General features: G+C 40.0%; 1 protein-coding gene across 6 annotated transcripts in view; it reads left to right on the plus strand.

The window, feature by feature from the left end:
- Window positions 1-22,328, plus strand: part of syngap1b (synaptic Ras GTPase activating protein 1b) — a 249,653-nt gene that overhangs the window by 94,708 nt on the left and 132,617 nt on the right. For all 6 annotated transcript variants that reach the window (XM_074683101.1, XM_074683105.1, XM_074683099.1 and 3 more), the window contains exon 3: window positions 596-701. In XM_074683101.1, coding sequence (XP_074539202.1) covers window positions 596-701 — 106 coding nt within the window. The remainder of the gene's footprint in view (window positions 1-595; window positions 702-22,328) is intronic.

Genomic DNA, 22,328 nt, shown 5'->3' on the forward strand with positions numbered 1-22,328 from the left:
TATTTTCTTTTTGTTTCTAGTTCCTCCAGATCAGATCAGCTATGATGTATCACTGAGTGAAGTGCTGCAGAGGATGATGTCTGTGCGTTTTATTTCTAGTTATGTCTCTGAACATATGAGGCGTGCTTTCTTTTACTTTGGTTGAATAATAATGATGTAAGTGTAAGCCTGTGGGAACCCTACATTAAACCTGAATGTATTTCTTGGATGACTTTGTTCTACATGCTTCTATTTCAGGGTAAAGTCATCATTTTATGACTTTTCTGAGCCTTTCTGGCACATGCCGTGATTCTCTTGTGATTTTTTTTTCATCTGGTTGTCACCTTTATTTTAATAGCTTCACTTTAATCTCAAAAAGTGTTCTTTTGGCAGTATAAGCTTTAAATAATACAAACCACAGCCACTTTCTACAACCATTAGTCTAACAGTTGTGTAGCCATAAAGCAAAGTGTGAACACAATGGCTCTTAAATTGCAACAAAGACACAGAGAAGAGTGTGAACCTCTTATGTAGTTTAGTGCAGAACAGGAAGCAGCCCTTCAGGATGTGTGTGTTGAAGTACTGACCTTGTGCTCTCTTGTTGTTCTGTGTGCAGGTACACCCTTTGCTGATGCGCGAGAGGCGCTCAGAGTCCCACAGGAACAAGCTGCTGCGGCGGACAGTCAGCGTTCCTGTTGAGGGACGGCACCATCCTGAGATGGGTAAGCGAACAAACCTTTCAGAAGCTTTTCAGAGGCTTTTCACCACACAAACACCCACGTTTTTTTATTTTCTTAATAATCCAGATTAATCATGCATTTTCTAACCACTCTCCAAAGATGATGTACAATGACATCAGGCTATTCAGAGGTCCAGCTGCTTATTTATGGGACCGTTTTAGCTTCTCTTCCTTTTTTGTTCTTCCATAGTTTAAAACAGCTCATTTATCCGCACTGCAAAAAAACTGAAATCTAATCAAGTGTTTTTTGTCATATTTTAAGTAAAAATTGTCTTGTTATACTTGATATGAGCCACATTCAACTGGTCGGTCCAGAAAAACGTCTTGTTTTAAGTTATTTAAAGAGGCTGTGAGGAGTTTGAAAGTGATCTTGAAAACGTCTCTCTTCTAGATATATGCCTGATCATAATCCACACTTTAAGATGAGATTATCAGCGACAATATTGTTGGTTACATGTTATTTTAAATTGCTACTTCTTAGCTTCCACTTCAGGTCGTCCAGGGCTGACTGACGAAGTTTAGTAGTGAGAAGAGAGATCTGTGTTTTTCTCTGCTGGAAACAATTTCTGTTATTAATTTAATAGTGATGGTGGACACTGGAGCCTAACTGTCAGAAAGAAAAAGGACAGAAGAACAGAAGAAGTAGAGTGATACAGCCTTAGCTAAAAGCTAATTAGCCTTTAGTCAGGCTGTATCACTCTACAACACAGGAGCTAAACAGTTTATGCTAATATTCATTCTAACCCATCTGCAGCAGTTATTCTGCAGTGGTCTGTTCAAACTTGAGAGTCTGTCAATAAAATGAAGAGTGAGGTTACGTTAGCTCTGCTTGGTAGATGACTGGCAAGACATAGCTAATCAGGATTCACTGACGTTACACATTACAGACTTGTGTTAGAGCACCGGGCTGCCAGCTGTGCTAAATATAAACGGCTACTAAACTACTGACAAAGTCGATAGCGCTACATATAGCCAGTTGCTACAACGTTTGCTTGATGTCACATTTCAAATCCTAGCTCTACGTAGCTGTACTGATCAGTCCCTTACCTCGTCGTGTTGTATCCAGTAAAAAGTTGACTTGAACAAAGAATATTTTTTTCGATCCGATCTCCATTTAATTCCAAAACAAACTCACGCCTCACTAAAAGTAATTTATGACAGGGTGCAGAGACTCCAGGCCACAAGTTGGCGAGGGAGCGCAATTAAAACCAATCCTCCTCATAGCATCTTTAAAGACAAATTGAGGTCTGAATTGTTTGTAACAAGTAAAAAAAGATCTGCCAATGGAACAAGAAGGATTTGCTCACAATTTGCTTAAAATTAGAATAATGTCTTAATTCAGGGAACATTTCCCTTGTTTCATTGACAAATTTTGTTAAACTTGTTACAGAAATTCAGACCTTATTTCTGTCTTTAAATGACTTGAAACAAGACATTTTTCTGGACTGGTCAGATGAATGTGGCTCATATTAAGTCTAAAAAGACATTTTTTACTGAAATAAGACAAAAACACTTGGTAAGATTTCATTTGTTTTGCAGTGCATGCACCTGACCAGTCCAGAAAAATGTCTTGTTTTTAGTCATTTATTCTTGTTTCAAGTCATTTACAGACAAAATGAGGTCCGAATTGCTTTAACAATTTTTAAAAAAATCTGGCAATGAAAAAAGAGAAAGTTTCTTGCATTAAGACATTATTCTAATTCTAAGCAAAATTTGGAGCCAATTTTCTTCTTCCATTTGCAGTTTTTTGTTACTTGCTACAAGCAATTCAGACCTTATTTCTGTCTTTAAATAACTTAAAACAAGACATTTTTCTGGACTAGCCAGGTGAATGTGGCGCATGTTAAGTCCAAAAAAGCATTTTCAACTAAAAATAAGACAAAAGCACTTGATAAGATTTTATTTTTCCAGTGTGTGTAACTTTAGCTAAGCTTGGTTCAAAAACAGGATGGTTGCATAGCAACAACAGTTATGTAAAGCTCTTTGCATCCTTTAAGCCATTACTCTCTGTGTTACCAACAACGCTCCCAGCAGCAGTCTGCATCTGAGCAGAGATAAAAGCATCCCATCTGATCACAGCTTAAGGCAGCCGTGTTATTTCTTTCAGATTCTATCTTGCAATTCTTTTGTCAGGTTGGGTAATTTATCTCTCAGTGTGCTTTGAGATGCTTTTTATTTATTGATGCCTTGATAATCACACATAACTCTGACTTTTGTCTTATTTTCTTCTCGTAGAAGTTTTATTTTTACAGTCTGTCTCCTCCTCTGCGTTTTCTCCTCTTTCGAACTCTCCTCGGCCTCTGCGAAGCTGACCGTCAGATAGCTTTCTTCCGCTGTTTATTTTGCTTGACTCATTCTCTCCCGGGCTCTCTACAAATGTCCCGCTCAGTTTCTTCCTCTTTGTCACCCTCCACCTCTCCGTCTCACTCAGCTATTTTGAGGGCCTCCCTCGCGACGTCTTCTTCCGATTTATATCTGCCATCTTAACAGTTGTGCTGATTCATCTGGATAAAATGTGTCCCTCAGTTTTCTTGTGGGGGGCTTTCTGTCCTCAAAGCGGTCAAATGTCTGACACGGGAGTTGACGTAGTCCCCACCAAGTTTTGACATCTGCTGACAGAGCAACACCGTTTCACATCACCCGTTAGTGTTTGTATTCTAGACTCATTCACATGTGTTAGCATGCTACGCTACGTGCCCTAATGCTCTGACATTATTCTGAACCATCCGTAGTGACTGTGTGAAGAGATTAATGAGCCCTAAGCAATTAATAAATATCAGATCAACATAAAGCAAATGGGGTTTGTCATAAGGCCGCAGTTAGAGACAGAGTCTACAGGGAGACATGTGACCTGTTTAATGAAATCTCTGACATATAACACTGAGCTGATGAAGGTTTAATGACGACAGTAATTCAGTGTGAGTAAGCGATTAGCATCCAGCATGACTGTATCATGAGTTATTGTATGAAATCGTATTACATTTATTTACTCTCAAATAGAATTAAGTTATTTTTAGACTTTACATTCACAGTCGAATCTGATTCGTGGTCACTCCATCCCGTGAGGAGATTAATCAACAAGAGAAGGTGGCAAAATCACCCGCAACATTCTAGGTTTAAAACTTGTTAGCTTAGCTTTAGCATAGAGCAAGGGTAGGTAACTTTTTCTACAACTAGTGCCATTTCAAAACACACTCCCATCTGAAGTGCCTATACTCACTCTTTTTTGTATAAAATCAATTGTAAATGATCTGTTTTTACAGTATTTTAGTTTAGGACATCGTCATCCACAGTCCACAGGAGTTTGCTGCTGTGACACGTTTTCTGCCATTTCACCACAGCTCTCATTGAAAGGGGCATCTCTTTGATTCTGGGCATAATTGTATCTTTATTTGGCTGTCCATTGAATAAAATGTCAGCAGTCTGTAGAAAAGTCATCTTTATGCAGTACCCATTAGCAAATGGTTTTTCCATGCTTTGCAGTGAGAATTGGTAAAACTTCCTTGCGTCGTCTGTGTTTTTAACAGAACAGAACAGAACGTTTTGACATGCTAGCATACTTTGCTAATGCTGTTTTTACTGAATCCAATTCCATATGTCTGATCTCTGAAGTTTTTGTTCGTGTTTGGTCTGAAAAAGACGCCTCACTCTTGATGTCCTACATACCACACTTTCACAGCAAAAGGGTGCATATCGCCTGATCTCCCCTGGTGATAAATCCATACTCCCTGGTCCAGCTCTGTTGGAAAGAATGACTTGAGCTTGGTTTGCTTGCTGCTAAATGGATGCGATTGCAAGCTAGCCGACTGAACTCCTTTTGAGATTTGCAGTGACGCACTTTTAAGTCACAGCATTTTTTGTAAGAACATTTAAAGTGTTCTCAGTTTCAATATAATAATTTAGTTATTTTTTGTTTTGTTTATTTATTTTGTTCCCTGCCTCATTGTTATTATTCTCTAGGTGCCATCATAATTGGCCTCATGTGCCAGCTATGGCGCCCGTGCCCTAGGTTGCCTAACTGTGACATAGAAGCTGATACGTGATGCCATTAATATTGCAGCAACTATTATAAGGAAGGATTCAGAGGAGATGAAATGTACGCCTGATGAGATTCCAGAAATGTAAACAAGAAAAGCCCTCAGAGAGCACAGACCTCCTTCAAGCATTTTGTTATTCTCACCAACACTTTAGTCCGACTTTAATGTTATACTCCCTTTCAGCAGACTGTCTGCTAGGATTTGGTGTGAGTTGCAGGTTTGTACGATAATTTGTTTCCTGACAGTGTTGAAAATTATGATGACCCAGTACATATTTCATATTCCAGATCTTAGTATCCAGAATATTCCCAGGATCTGGATCGTAATTTTACATCTGTCAGAAATTATGGTGACCTTGTCTTGTATTGTTTTGCAAAGCAATCCGACCATTTATGGTGGAGTTATATACACATATGGTGAAAACAGCCCTATGTCACAATGATAAAGAATCCTTTAATAAAGTCCTGGATCCAGATGGTGATCCAGATCACCTCTAAATTTTAATCACTTCTTCCTTATCCCATTTTGAACATTTCCTGAAAATTACATCAAGATTTTTTTTTTAGTTTTTGAGTTATGGTGGCTAAGGAGATAAATTGCATAGCGTATGTTGAGTTTGGCCATACTGCAGCAAAGCAAACACGCTGTAGGAATGATGATATCCTTTGATCTACCTTTAAAATCTGTGGCTTCCTTTGCTAAGCTATGCTAATCTGAAGCTTTCAGTTATAAAACAACCTCACTGGTAGATTTCTTCTTCTTTCTTAATGAAAATAAAGGTGTTCAATCTCCACAATGTTGAATAACTTCACCTTCACTCTGTTCTAAGTCTGTGACATTTTCTATGTTTCACTGATATTTATTTTTGTTTTAAAGCTCTGAAAATCAGACGGAGTCATACCAAGCTCCTTCTCCATTGTATCTGTTGTCAGTGTGATCAGTGTATTTTGTTCTCTTGAGAAAAGTGGCATTTCTTTCCAACAAAGAGACTCTGTACTTAACGCTTGGATGCAGTCACTTGCCTTTTTATCTAACTGCGAACAAACAAAAACATACTCTGTCAACACAAGTCTCAAGGATTTCACTTTGACAGTATGGACCATGCTTCTCCACTGCCCCAAACTGATGCCAAAACAACCTGAGACACCTGTGCAGTTGGAATCCATACTGTGGGGTTGTTGCCCTCTCACCTACCTCCTGTGTCAGTGTACAGCAGACACTCTCAGGGTTCTGGAAAGTTCCTTGCCTGCTGTGTAGGTGTAAGTTATGTTTTCTCTGCAGAGCTGCAGGAGCTGCATTGATTAACGGAGCTGTCAATCAAATCATTATGCCTCATCATTTTTGCACCAAATAACTAATTAAAACTTCTGTGATTAATGAATGCTGGAACATAAATAAGCAAGATAAGAACTGACTGCTTCCACAGGAACTATGTTTGTGAATAATGTATTTAGTGTGTAGTTTTGCTTTTAAAGTCACATCCATGGGTCCCTATTAGTTAACATGGAGGAAACAAACTTAATGACATGTACTACAGACAGTCAGTACGATACTTGGGTAACATCATGACATCATTATTCAGAAACAAAAATGCATTTATTCAAAGTTAATAAGTGATAGGAGTTAATATGGTAAAAAAAACAAAAACTTAATTCATATCTCAATAGAGGTAAAATATGGCAATCAAAGCTCACGTGGCCTCCATTGCTGGATCATGTTGATATGCCTCCTATAACATCAGGAGGATCAGACCTCACCTGACACAACAGGCCACGCAGTTCCTGGTACAGGCCCTTGTGACATCACGCATCGACTACATTGCATCCTCTTTGTGTACTTGTAAACCTCTGCAGATTACCTAAAATTCAGTAGCATGTCTGGTCTAACCAGCCCAAAACTTCCAATGGTAGCTCCAGTCAAATTCAAAGCTCTTCTTCTGGCTTACATAACATTGTCTAGAACGGCTCCTGCCTACCTGGGGCCCCTAATCCAGGTCTACACTCCTTCTCACCCATTACACTCTGCTTGTGAAAGACGCCTGGTGCTCCCAGCCCAGCGAGGCTCCAAATCTCTAGCCAGACTTTTCTCCTCTGTTGTGCCCAAATGGTAGAATGAATTACCTAACTCTATACCATTCCCAGAATCCCTTGCTACTTTTAAGAGATGTCTGAAGACTCATCTGTTCAGGGAACTCTTAGGCCCTTAATCGGACCCTTCTCCTCTTGGTCCTCAGGGATAGAATGAGTCAGAAGGTCTCAGACCCAGCTCTTAGTGAATTTTCAGCACTTATTACTGAACGTTGTTTTAGGTGTATTGTTGCAGCAATTAATTGTGGTTTGTTGGCTAGATTATTCTACACTCTTTACAAAAATAAATAAATAAAAGAATCCTGCACTTAATGGCAGCACCTGCAGCCAAATAACTTGTAGCACTGTTGTCACACTAACTAGGGTTTCCTTCTGTCTAAGTTCTTGCTGGTCTTTAGCATCTGCTAAATGAAACTGTAGAACTGTATGTAGAATAAGGTATTGATAAGTACTTAATAAATACTAAAGAAGGGCTAGTATGCTATTTATATGCATATTTGTTGGGACCTAACTAATAGTGAACTTAACTTAAAAACATAAAGTGTATCAAGTTTGTCACTTTAACTAATGTGACATTAAACTAATCTTGCAAAAAAAAAAATACTTGGCGAAAGTTATGGTCAGTTGGTGAAACTGATAAATGTCACTTGGTGTAGCTACAGTTACTCATAAAAAATCTAATATTGCGCAAAACATCGCTATGATTATTATTTTATCAGTCTACCATGCAAGATACATTGGAGTAGCTCTTCGGCGCCATCTACAGCAGTGGAGGTGCAGAAGATGTATGAAATATGAATTTTTATTTTAACAAAAATATAGGTTTTAAGAGTTGAAATATCAATATGTTATCACAGGTCAAAGTATCAGGATAAAATTGCTGTATCCATATTTATTCACACCTCTAGCCAGTAGGGGAAGCTCTAAATATTCTGGCTTCACTGACAGAGAACTTTAATGTTTTCTATCAACTTATATCTATGAGGGTTGACCACAGCAGAGGTATGCCATGTAGAGTAATTGCACAATACATTTGAAATTAGAAGTAGTTATAAAATTATTGAAATAAATTTCATTCAGGAATGTTTTATTTCAAAGTAAATCCTTAAAAACTTTGCCAAAAAGTAAAGTGACTTGGCAGGAGAAGGCTGATTTGTCTCTTTTTATTTAAGTAATTGGTATCATTATGCTTTTTATTGCTCAATTTAGCACATTTGGGAAACAGCAAGGATGATTCAGTCCTCCAAAATCCAAAACAAATTGTTCCTTTCCAGACAGTTGAAAGACACGACCCCTCTATCATCTGTAAATAATAATGTGACAGTTCAGGATACTCTTATGTGCCAAGAGGAGATTAAACTGCACAAACTGTGGCTGCCAAACGCCCATCCACATGTTCCTGAGCACTTTATCACATCAACCTTGATTCATGAGTGGAGAAAAGACAGATTCCCTCTCAGCAGAATAAAGAGTAAAGGCATCTGACAAAAACCCAGCTGGATACTGGTGTAGTGGCACGCTCACGTGGAAGATATCGCACTCTTCAGTCAGACACATTACGCCCCAGTCAACGTCAAAACACACTGAGCCATGCGGCATTCGTTTTTCTGTTTTCATTCACTTCTGTGTACCTTTAATGTTCCAGAAAGCGTTTAAAAGTTGAGGAGGTAATTAACGTATAATGAAGGCATTAATTTTGTGGGATAATTACAGTGCAGCGTAAGCATTTTATGCTAATATGTGGCTTAATTAACATTTTATGATTGTGACAGGGGAAATGGCTTTACTCAACTGGCCAAAAAAAACCTCCGTTGTTCTTGAGTTTCTTTTCTGTTCGGCACTAGCACATTGTTCCATGACAAAGAGACTCTATTATCAATGTTCTTGTGACTCAACTAATTTAATGCAACCATAAGATGTTAAAGTTGTAAAGCTGATTAATACTTTAATACTGAAGGGTGGTTATGAGAGCCTACATTCGACTGATTATCATTAGAATTGGATGGATCAGCTGTATTCTACTGGCTTTTCAACTGTTCAACAATTCATGTCTGACTCTGAAGTCTGTTTTTTTTAAATTCCCGTCTGTCCTTCAAGTCTCTTAAGAACCATTCATTCAGTCGACGTCAGATGTAGTGGGTGTTTTTCTCAGGATCTAACAGCAGTATTGAAAGTTAAACAGTTTGAAAGAAAATGTGAAAGATATGATCATAGAAAACCTTATCAGGAAGTCTAGACTTGTTAGTTTTTGAGGAAGCAAACACAACTGTAAATACTGGTGCTGTGTTTGGTAATTCACAGATCTTATCCTCTACTCTGTGCAGGTGATACTGTGATAACTGTATGGACTCGATTATCGAAAGACCCTGATTATAAGATGACCCCCTCTTTTTGAGACCAACCCTCAGAATAACGCGGATAACCAAAATTTACTTTCTTTGAAGAAACTAGTTTTTGTTGAAATTCTGAGAAAATCCTGGAAATAATAATTAGAGACTACTTTTATTTTTTGCCAAAAATATAGACACCAAAACTCCTTTTCCACCAAGAGGTTCAGTTTGGTTCGTCTTGGCACGGCACGCATTTTACTGTGTTTCCACCGACTAATCCTGGGACAGATCCCCAAATAACCAAGACGGACCGTTCCATTTTTGGGGGACCCTTTCATTGAGCGCCAGACTAAACCGATCCGATTCCGGTAGGTGGGGCTACAACACTGCAGACCGTTGATTGGTCGAAAGAATCTGCTGTATTTCTCCTTGTGGCACACAGTATTCTCTGAAACAAAGGTTGATTGCATTTTGTATCAAAAGGCCACATGCCAATCAATCACATGCCAACCATCATCTTTACAGTGATTTTATTTTGCTTGATTAAAAATTAAAACACTATGATACACAGGTTTGGTAGTTATACTACATAACTTACCATGAATATTACCAATGGAGGTAAATTTGTTGACGATATAACAGATGAAATATTAGCAGTAATTTGAGGCTATACCCGTTCATCAGAAATCCTTCGGGCTTACAGATTCTGGACTGGCTGGAGGTCTTGCTCTGCTCTGCCGACAGCGGTATGTGTCCCCAGCCTCTGTCCCCTGTCTACCTCTGCCATGCCCTCGACCACGGCCTTGTTATCTCTAACCTGATGAGCTGCTCGGCGCTGGATTATAGTCCACCCTAGAACCAACTGCACTCTCATCAAAAAGGCTCTAACAAGAAAAAAAAAAAATTTAAACCTAAAGCGAAAATCTGACTGTAAACAACTATGTACCAAAATACTTATGTATGCTCCGTAGTCATTTAGTAGCTCCACATCAGTAGACACAATGTTAAACGTACAGAGACACTCAAAACAATCATTACACTTTACTTCTGACTGTTGTTTCTAGCTTTCTGGCTAGCAGGAGTTGTTAGCCAGGCAATAATAAATCAGTCATTTCTCATCTACCGATCAGATAAACACAAACGGACGTGCTAGCATAACCGCACGTGCACTAAAAATCCTCATTTTCATCTACCTACTGTGGTAAAGTGAATTTACTTACATGAGAATGAGTCATTCTTTCTTTTCTTTGGGGGAACAATACCGCTAATGATGTAGGAAGTTAGCTCTCCACCTCTACCTGTACTCATCCTCGAGCTGTCGTCTGCCTCTGCGTGTTCTCAATCCGACCTACCCTATCTTTAATTCTTAAGGCAAATGTATTGATATCACATCATTTAGTTTTGAGCAAGGTCAACTTGTTATGTTTTTCAGTGATATGCAACATTTTTAACACAACTTAATAGTTTAGTTTGTATCAAAAAAGCATCAGGTTTATCTTTTTATTTTAGCTTATTTCATTACTTAGTTTTTTTAAGGTTTACAAGCATTTTTCAAGTAAACTCAACTTGTTTGGGTTTACAGTGTACATTGACAAGATCCAGTTGGAATGTAAGCTGATTGGGAAGTTTGGATTTGCAGGTGACTCTCCAAGCAACGATGGGCACTTAAAGAGGGCTTTAATGGTCTTTCCTCAGCTTTTAAAGCCAGCCTCAAGTGGGAACTTAAAAACCCTGAGAGGACTTTATAAGTGATCTTTAAATAGTTCCACTTTTATTTACTCACCTGTTCATAATCCACGATTTAAAACGAGATTATCAGCAACAAAAAAAAGTTAAGCAGGAAGACGCAAGATCCAATTTTTTTCTTAAAGACAATAAATTCTTGTCACCACGGGTTTGTAATAACAAATAAATATATTACCTTGTTGCTTTGCATCCTGGGAAAAGTAGTCTTGAACGAACTGCAGCCTCACCTTTACTAAACAGAGCACTTGGTGTTGAGCACATCTAACTCAGATTATGTGTGAAAGGCACTTCCTGAAAACATCAGAGCGTGAATGTGCTGAATTTATCGAGAAAATGTTTTAGTTCATGCGTGAAAAGCGCTTTAACACACAGCCAAACACATAAATAAGGCTATTCTGCACATAACCAAACTCAGAGGTTGTATTGCTTTGACCAGATGAAGTGTGGTGTTGAAGTTTCTTGGATGAGCAGGTCTTAGAAAAAGCTGCCAGCGGCCAAACAAGCCTCTTTTGTATTCTAAGAGAAGACAGTAAGGCTCTCTTTTTGTCGGTAACATGGCCAACAGTGGAGTTATTTAAGGATCAGGACAGATGGACAGGCTGAGGACACTTTCCAGCTAATTTCCATAGCATTAAGAGATGTCATCTATACTTTAATATATGTCGCTGTTGGATGCACATGAGGCAAACAAAAATAAGACCCTCTTTCCCTCTCTCCGTCATTAACCTCTCCAAAATGCAACGAGATAATCCCCATTAATGAATTTGGCCTTTAATGCTTTGTGTTCAAGTTGTAAATTGACTTCATCTCGTCTGCTCTGTTGTTGAGAGAAACCTTATTATCTGAATGACTTAGCCGCAGGGAACGAAGAATAGAAAAAAAAAGCTGCATTTCAAAGCTGATTGGTTGTTGAGTTTGGCTGAATAGTTTTTCAGCAAGAGGGGTTTAAACATACGGTGACTTCTCTTTGGTTCGTCCTTGTAGAGCTCACTTATTCCTCAGACTTCTCAGCTTAGCCGAGCATTGTGACGAAGCCGGCTGAGCAATTGTTGGACTGCCCTTTACAATGAGTGACCTTCACGGAATATTTTAACAGTGTGTTGAAGTGCAGATGTTGTCTGTTTTTGACATATTGCATCTTTTTTTCTCTCTCCGGCGTCTGCTCATGTTGTTTTTTCAGGATTTGAATATAAATAATGCAGCATCAGCATCAGTGTGTGTACTAAATTTTGAACCTCCTCCGAACCCTCTGCTGCTGTTCTCCTCATCCTGCATTTCTTATTCTGTATCACCAAGCGGCCTTTACCCTGTCATCCCCCCCTCGCTCCACAGACCTGACACCGGCCCACTCCACTCTCCCACTCAGCTATTCCCTCCGGCTGTTTGTTGCCTCCCTTAAAAAGAGGAGGAGATGAAAACATTGAGACAATGAATAAAAGACAGAATTCACAAAAAGGTGTTAGACTTTCTGCTGTTGTTAACGTCGATAGTGAGTCATTCCAATCTGTCATCTCGCAACAAAGGGATAAAGAAGATTTCATGGCGTTATTTGAGTTTGTGTTTGAAATCAAACTTTCCTTTTTAACTTTACAGCAAGCACGTTGTATTTTCAGTGCACAGATTCCACCGTAATGTATCTGTCACATCTGTTCCAACTTTAATTTCCTGGTTGCATGACTTCATCAAGATATGATATTGACCGATGCTTCTGAGATATCTTTTATTCATTGAAGTTGTCTTTTATTTGGAGTTAAGAGTCCATTGACTTTAATAGAAAACAAAAGGATCCTGGCAGACAGAACAGAAACATTCACAGAGTAGACCATAACTCTTTGGAAACTTGTCCAAAACAGCAAAGTGGAAAGTCCATCATGTGGAAATGTACTTGATACCAGATAACTTAATGTAAAAGTTGAATTAATCTCATTAAGATACAGAATCTGGACTAAAGGGTCTGGATTTTTAGCAGGAAGTGCTCTGCTTTCTATTTGTAGTTTGTTGTCCAAACAGTTCCGACCATCACATGTCAGTTGGCTTGAATAAATGCAAGAGTAACCATGTAGAGCAGAATCAGGCATCCTGCTGGGCCAACATCCTGGCTCCATCTGGAGTAATCTGGTAGAGTTATTTATCCCTGTCTTCGTGTATAATACCAGGGAGGTGGAGTAATAATTTGTGACAATCATAGACTGTGTAATTAATGGACGTAGTCTCCCGAACGTCACCCGTCTCGTTTCTGAAACAGAAAATGAAGGAATTCAGCTGTAGTGGCAAGGGCTTTGCATATATAGGGCTCCTGTCAGTCATGTGACCCTGAGCTGTGCGTCTGATTGGAGGAACTCACGATCTTACATTTCATCTGAAAACGCTAAAGTGAGTGAGTGAAAACTCAGTGAAAAAAATCAGTTTACACGGAAACGCTGATGGACTGAAAACGCTGTAGTAAGCATCCCAGGCCTATAGGTGGTGCTATAACTGTCTTGTCCAGAAGCCGCTTTTGTGGGATCTCCACCAAAGTAGAGTTGAGCCGGTCATCTGGTGTATTGAGGAATACCAAGTCAAAAAGTGGAGCAACAGATGCAGATTTTGTTGAAAGACAGTCAGCAGATGCAGCAGATTGAGCAGCACAAGCACAACACGGTAGTTCGTGACGATCATACCAACGGTACTGTTGTCCTGTTGTATGCGTGCGGGTGAGGCAAACTGTGACGTCAGCATTTCCACTGAAAACGCGGGCTTTTACCGTTTACACTGCAACGGTGTCGGGAGCGTTTCAGAAAAATCCCTCTCTGGAGGCCGTTTTCAAAAGTTTGCGTTTTAGGTCGGCTGAAACACAGTTTCCGTGTAAACACAAGGCTGAAACGCAACGAAACTTTTGGGTTTCACCCTAAAGCCGTTGTCGTATAAACGGCCCCTAAATATCCTCTAACTGCCAAGTTAGAAAATAATTCACCTGCTGTACAGTGTGTGTCGATCGTCAAATTTTCAATTCAGACAGGAGACATTTTTTGAACCAGGCCATGAATAGGTTTAATTCTGCTTTGAAAGAAGCTGTCTTTGGCTTGGTGTTTATGTGACTTCCTGTACTTCCAGAGCCAGTAGATTTAAGCACTTCTGCGTTGTTTCATAATCTTAGACTGGAGGTTGCCGCTTGGTTACATTATTAGGATAGGGATGGGTACCGAATTAGGTACTTCTATAGGTATTGACTGAATTCTGTCAAAAGTACCGGGTACCAATTCTCATAAAACCAAAAGGTACCATGTTTAGGTACCTAAATGCATCCTTGTGACTGTGAGGGAGTGGTAGAGTAGGTGATTTTCCATACTGGACATGAACACAGCATAACAAGGTTATATATTGAAGAATAAATATGTTAAATTTTTTTTTTCATTTTATTATTAAACAAATTGATATTTTTTACCACATAAACACAAAAAAGTACTGAAAATTGGGTCTGTTGAGAACCGGCACTGATTGCCAGGTACCGGGCATTGGTACCGTATTGTTACAAAGTGAAAGCTACCCATCCCTATTATAGGATGAGAAACAAAAAGAAAAGACATGACACAGTATAGAACAGAAGGATACGATTCTGAACAATATGATACTGAACAATAGACAATATAACGCAATTATGTTCAAAACAGAAGGATAGGAAGGGATATGAAATGAAACATTATGGTATAAAAACACTACAAAACAAAACAACACAATATGAAACAAAAGCCTGTGTTACGATTCGAAACAAAAGGAGACGAAAGAAGACGAATCGATACAAATTGATATGATACAGTACCAAAGGACATGCTACGGTTTGGTATAAAAAGATACAATGAGATAAGATGAGATGGAGTTCACTTTATTGTTTGGGGAGAATTTACTTAGACCTTCACAATTTCACCAAAAAAATAAAACCAATAAAGAATATCAAAAACCAACAACAACAAGCCCCATGCAAACAACAAAACCCATACCAAGGAAGCCGTAAACATTTATTCCCACATTAAGAAAACAGCATAAATATGAGTAAGATAAGCAATACGAACATCATGATGTAAGTGTGAGTTGAACCATCAAAATTAAGTAATAGAGGCTGAAAACAGGTTTAAATTTTTTTTTAATTCTGCTGTAAAACTGTGAGTTTTAACATGACTGTAAACAGGATTTTCTTGGTTGTTGAAGCTTGCCTCATGTGGACACTGGGGGAACCGCAGTTTTTTGATCTCCCAAATTTTCTCTGTTTTCAAAACACAAGGCTGCCTCTTGTTTAAACTGAAGTTTGAAGGTGTTTACTATTGCACCCAGAGGAGGAATAGACCAAAAAAGACATTTAACTTTAATAAACACTAATTTTTGGTTTACTTTTTATTTTTCTACCAAAAACGTTTGTAATGTTAGGAAAAGAGACAGGGGCATCTGTCTGTAGAAATTGAGCTGATGACAAGAAGCACAAATAGCTGTAGTATCTCAATTAGTCTTCAAATTTTATCCATCCAAAATCTGATTATGAAACTGGACGTCTCTAAAAGTTGTCTGGTACAGAGAGTCTGTTGCTGTATGGGATAGCCTGTACTTTTTGTATGTACCTACAGTTGTACCAGAGACATTTTTGGCGGCCGTCCGCCCACAATATGTGAACACACTGTGCAGCGTTGGATTTGAGGATATTACATGCAGGCCTAAATTACTCTCTGTACTCTTGAGCTTGAAGGAGAGCAATAACACAGCACGGTGTTGGTGTTATTCAGCCATATTTCTGTGGAAAGAACTCACTGAGACATGGATTGATGGCGAGTGGCCAAACTGTTTGTACTGCTTTAGGAACTTTGCACAGGAAGATGGATTTTTTGATAAACTCGCCATCATTGGAAATCATTAAAACATGAACCTGAATACTTGCAAGCCCACACAGGCTGAGTATTTTAAACTTTGAGTGTTTGTGGCAGCACAGGCAGTAAATTCAAAATGCCACTGATCCCGTATCCCATCTGTCGGTTCACCAACTCTTGATGCAGCGCCATATTCTGACTTTGAATTCACTTGAATAATGTTTCTCTTTTTAGTGACTACACAACCCATGCATTTATGTTGCCTCTACTTTGATTTGGAGTTGACCCTCATGTACTCTCACTGGCCACTTAATTAGATACACCTTGCTAGTCCTGGGTTGGACCCCCCTTTGCCTTCAGAACTGCCTTAATCCTTTGTGGCATAGATTCAACAAGGTACTGGAAACATTCCTCAGAGAGTTTGGTCCATTTTGACATGATAGCATCACACAGTTGCTGCAGATTTGTCGGCTGAACATCCATGATGAGAATCTCCTGTTCCACCACATCCCAAAGGTGATCTATTGGATTGAGATCTGGGGACTGTGGAGGACATTTGAGTACAGGGAACTCATTGTCATGTTGAAGAAAGCAGTCTGAGATGATTCCAGCTTTATGACATGGAGCATTATCCTGCTGGAAGTAGCCATCAGAAGATGGGTACACTGTGCTCGTAAAGGGATGGACATGGTCAGCAACAATACTCAGGTAGGCTGTGGACTTTAAACCATGCTCAGTTGGTACTAAGGGGCCCAAAGTGAGCCAAGAAAATATCCCCCACACCATTACACCAGCAGCAGCAGCCTGAACCATTGATGCAAGGCAGGATGGATCCATGCTTTCATGTTGTTGACGCCAAATTCTGACCCTACCATCTGAATGTGGAGCAGAAATCCAGACTCATCAGACCAGGCCACGTTTTTCCAATCTTCTATTGTCCAGTTTTGGTGTTGCTGTGTGAATTGTAGCCTCAGTTTCCTGCTCTTAGCTGACAGGAGGGTCACCCGGTGTGGTCTTCTGCTGCTGTAGCCCATCTGCCTCAAGGTTGGACGTGTTGTGTGTTCAGAGATGCTCTTCTGCAGACCTCGGTTGTAACCAGTGGTTATTTGAGTTACTGTTGCCTTTCTATCAGCTCCAACCAGTCTGTCCATTCTCCTCTGACCTCTGGCATCAACAAGGCATTTTGTCCCACAGAACTGCTCCTCACTGGATATTTTCTCTTTTTGGGACCATTCTCTGTAAACCCTAGAGATGGTTGTGGGTTAAAATCCCAGTAGATCAGCAGTTTCTGAAATACTCAGACCAACAACCATGCCACGTTCAAAGTCTCTTAAATCACCTCTCTTCTCCATTCTGATGCTCGGTTTGAACTGCAGTAGATCGTCTTGACCATGTCTACATGCCTAAATGCATTGAGTTGCTGCCATGTAATTGGCTGATTAGAAATTTGCGTCAACGAGCAGTTGGACAGGTGTGCCTAATAAAGTGGCCCTCACTGTTTAATCACAGCAAGCAGAGCATCTCATGTTGTTACCTACTGCACGCTGCCAGTGTTTCTAACCATAATACTTTGGATTTAAAGGATGTTACTGCAGCAAGCTGTCAGCCTGTAAGTGTAGTGATTGTGTTTGACCTTCACCCTCTAAAATATGAAAGACTGCTTTGATTTGTTGAATAGGTCTTTGAAAAATCACAAAGAGATATTGTGAAAGCGGTTTCTCTGCTGATATCTGCATGGTGAAGGAAATCTGAATGTATAACCTATTGCGGTGAGGTTGAGCCTAATTAGCTGCTTCACTGTTTGGAGATGAGACTTAATTAAGAGCGCTGTGACAAAAAGAGCCGTATGCTTAACTGTGAGCTGGGTATCAGTGTTACGTCAAAGGCTGACAGTTTATAAACCTTTTGTTTGAGTCTCTGGGAAAAGTGAAAATCTAGCCTGAAGACGCCGGGCTTGTGTTTGGAGAGATTTGCTGAATCATCTGGCTGTCCTGCCTTTGGAACAGTGAATGAATACAAATGGTTTGCTACACAGTGGTGTTCGGCTTTTGATGGACGTGGACACAGAGGCCTCCTGAAAACCAAGTGCAGCATTTTATGAAGCTGCCTGTCCGTTGAGCTGGATCAATAGAGCGTCTGAGTACTGCTGCACTCTGCTAAACTCTTTTAAATGTATTGAATATTTTACTGAGTCGCATAATTTAGCTTCAACAAACAGAGAATCATTAGCATACTGGGAATAAAGAGGTTCTTCATTGGAGCTGTAGGAACTCAGCTCTCAGGTGAAAGAGTTCAAATAGGATCAGACAAAACCAAGGGTCAGTTCTTCACTGGGAAAGTACTTTTGAATATTTCTATGGAAAATAATACATGAACACCTGAGTTTGAGTTTGAGATTGGTGCTGTATCAGCTGCTGTGAGGAAGCCAGGAGGGCAAATCTCTCGATCTACCAGTTGATCTACATCCCAACCCTCCAACCCCTTGGTCCCGAGCTTTGGAATCTGACTGAAAGAATGTGGTTACAGTTCCAAGCAGCTGAAATAAGTTTCCTCCAATGGGTCTCTGAGCTCAGCCTTAGAGATAGGATCAGGAGCTTGGATAAGGAGCTGCTGCTCCTCTGCAATGAAAAGAGTCAGTTGAGGTGGCTTGGGACTTTGATAAGGACGACTTCTGGACGCCTCCCGCTGGTGGTGGTTCAGGTTCGTCCAACTGGGAGGAGACTTCGGGGAAGACTCAGTGCTCAGTGGAAGGATTATGTATTCTTCTGGTCTGTGAATGCCTCAGGATCCTGTAGGAGGAATTGGGGAACATTGGATTTCTGGGTTGACTTGTTTAAACTGTTGCCCACCGGGACTTGCTCCTTGGTGGATGGATGTGTTAATGTTTGTCTGTTCTTCCTGTTGCTTACACATCTTACCTATGGTCCCTGAGGTCTGAGTCTATGGTTACGTTTACATTCGATCAATATTTGGGGTTGAGGTCAGTGCTCTACTTTCTGAAACATTCAGAATAGCCTGTTTACATATGTGAACAACAGTGTTATTCCTTTATACACGGTATCCCGATCAAAACAGCAACGCACACACAACATCTCGATGCATGGAGAACACCATGATGTGTCATTTCCGCTTCTTCTTCCTGTATCCATAGCAACAGCGACAGCAACAACAACAACAACAACAACAGCAGTGCAGCAGACTTCCTGTACTAAAAGACCAAGATTCTTTGCAAACAGAACATGAGCAGAACATAAATTAATGTTCCTTTGGATGGGGATATCCCAAAAGGCGTATACATTACCAAATGTTCGGATTAGAAAAGGAGTAACCCTGGTGTGGTTTTGGGGTTATTAAAAAGCTAATACTCCTCAATGAGGAAAGTAGCTTTTGACTGTCCTAGAAGTCAAAAGAAGCTGCTAGAAGTTTTCACAGTTCCTGTTACTGTGAATTGTCATGGACACTGTAGGAAAGAGGTATTTTTAGGGAGAGACCAATAGTGAGTAAAAACAATGTGTTAAGTACTATGAACAAACTTCTTCTGTTGATAACAACCCTTTTCCTTTATCTGGGCCTGGGACCGGAATAGTGACCGAAAACAGAGGCTTGCTGTGGCTGCAGCTGGGAGAGACTGCTGCCAAGGGAGGAGGACTTGTTCACCTGTGAGTGGATTGGAACAGAGGAGGGGCCCACTGCAGCATTTACTGCATGTTGAGAAGTATAATTTTGATACCTGGTGACATGTCAGAGTCTCCAGATTCCAGAAAAAGTCACTAGATTTGTTTCTTTTTGGAAAAAGTGTTTCTCGAGGGGTCTAAAAACTCTCAAATATAGCGACAAAGCTGCTATGTTGCAACACTGTTCCTCTGTTTAAACTTTAGATGTACATTTTGGGTTGGAACCCCTTGATTTGGTACTCATGTTAAATCAGTTGTTGTCAGCACTTTGTATCCTTTGGTCTGATTGGTTGAAACCATTTGATGACAGTTCATAACTTTCACTAAAGGCTGGCACAGATTAGAGGATTCTCCAAACCACTTTTGCTACAAAAGACAGATTGCACAAGATCTATCTCTTCTGATCTTAAAGTGTGTGGTGTGCACTCCAGAGCAGCCAAGTATCAGCTTCTTCATGCGCCATAGGGATGGGTGAAAAAAAAGTTTTTTCGGTTGACAATGTCAAAATTGGGATTAAAAAAAAAATCATGTTTTTTGCAAATTCAAATTCTTTATTTCAGTCTTTGTTTATAAACTTATTTGTAAAAAAGTTACCACTTTTCTCCAGCAGAGTGAAATGTTTCTCTCTGACTCATGTGATGGATGTTTTATGGGAAAATATGGCTTCTGATATAGTCTGTACACATTATCATCCTCATTTAACTTTTTCACATGATCTGGTGTTAAAAAAGCAAACTGAAAATTGCAAATAATGTAAATATGGGAGAATCACAATTTAAATTGAATCGGCACACCAAAAATCGTAGTAGAATCGAATGGTGAGAATAGCATATTGTCCCAGTTTTTACGCTCAATTTTCCAAATCTTGTGTAGTGACTTAAGTGTAAACAAACATGATGAACGAATGGTGATGATGGTTGCTTTCAACCCACTCAAAAAAGAAAAAGGATTATGGTGAAAGTTGTGGAGACGGCGGGAATATGGGCTGTATGCATAACAGTGCGAGGACACACTACAGGATTTCTAGTCGCAAATATCAAACAAGGTCAGCTCGAAGGCCTTCCAAGTGGCTCCAACTGGACAAAATCACTCCACAACACAGGAAATCGCACACAATGTCATTTTCAGACATCAGGCATTTGGGCATTTGCTGGCTTTTTGTAAGGAGGAGACCAGGACAAAAATCAGCCCCATTATCCTGTAGAGTGTACCTGCCTTAACATGAGTGATGCTGGAGGCCGACTGATCACATCAAGTCAAATCAATCTGCAGAGAGAGTTCAGAGAGTTTAGCTTCCACTTGTTGCCACCACAGACTGTTAGGTGAAGTAAAACATTTAGCTTTGTCCCGAGAACACACGAGCATCTTCCACCTTATCCTGAACTGTGATATTCACTATTATCCTCTGTCTCCTTCTGGTGCCATCACCAAGTCAAGAGTTATACCCTCTTCAAGCGGAAATGAGGCCGTAGATTACCTTTGCGAGACCTGCGGAGGATAAAAAGTCTTCAACATAAATATATTTATTGGATTCGAAAAACATCTCTGAACATCTTTATTCACCGGAGCATCAAAGCCGCAGACTCCGAGTTGAAAATGTATAAACAAGATTGCCGGAGCAGAGTTCTACATTAGTCGCTCTTTTAAAGGTGAGACCGGAGTCCAGAAATAAAAGTCCTCCTCCGGTGTTTGGGTGGGTGGGAACAGTCAGAAAGAGCAATATCCAGTTTGTCCGACATTATTAGAGACAGCAGAAGAAGAAAAAGAGTAATATTTCAGAGTGAACCCTCTCACCACCTGGCTGACAATCAGATCTCTTTTCCCTCTTTCTTGACTGTGCTGGCTCACAGCTGGCAGTTAGTGATAATATGGCAGGGCGCTCTTAACAACACCATGTCTAAAGACTTTTATGCAAAATGATATGCAAATGAGACGATTATATAACATGAAATGTCTTTTTGAGTGATATATCCCGTGGGCTGGTGTGATATAACGGACAGCTATATTATCATACCTTCACAACATGCATAAAGTGAAAATAGAGAGCCAGGCGGAGGGGGGGCAAGCCCAGCCTCGGTTTGAGTGACAGCCGGCCACCAGCTCAGCAAACATGAGGGTCTTTAGCTCACCAACACTGCGGCTCTTAGTCAGCTTCAGGTGTGCCAGTCAGCGAACACACACACACACACACACTCACAGCTCTGCAGTCCATGGGGACTGCTGCTGTCTGCCGCGAAACGAGCAGATTTACAGCTTCTGAAAGGTTCACAAACCAAATGCTACTTTTCCTCCACGTGTCTGAAACAGCTGATTTCAGACGAGTCAGTTTGTCTTCTGTCCGTGTTTGAAAGCTTCGGACTTTATCAGAGAGAAGCGTCCATACGTTTGTGTTATATCACACTAATGTGGTCTCATTAGTCTCCATTAAAGTTCCAGGAATGTGTTATGTTGTGTTCAGCTCTGACAGCTTCATCGCTCGTTAGTCTTCAAAGTGTATCACTGATCTGACGACTTAATGATCAATGAAACACTGACGATGTACTCCAGTGTTTCTCAACAAGGTGTGTTTGTTCCTGGGGAGGTGCTATTCCAGCTCCCAGGTGGTAGGAGGGAAGATTTTCTGCTATTCAAGAAAAGGAAAAGGCAGTTTTATTATGGGAAAGAGATTCCCGAAATACGGTGATTAAAGTTGAGTCAAAGGTTGTCAATCCTGTATGGGGGGCAACCTCTTTGTTCTTGAGTTGTGTTTAAATGTTATACATTTACATTTATGCAGATAATTGTACCTCCTTTCTTAATAGTTACCACTATAGTTTATATAGGTATACTATATACAATTCAAAATAATCTCTAAATCTTGATGAGTCGTTATGACAATAAAACACTTCATTGTTCGGTCCTGGA

The sequence above is a fragment of the Halichoeres trimaculatus genome, unplaced genomic scaffold (genome assembly GCF_033239565.1).
Source record: "Halichoeres trimaculatus isolate MK-OKI-2021-1 unplaced genomic scaffold, fHalTri1.1 fHalTri1_scaffold_12, whole genome shotgun sequence".
Lineage (NCBI taxonomy): Eukaryota > Metazoa > Chordata > Actinopteri > Labriformes > Labridae > Halichoeres > Halichoeres trimaculatus.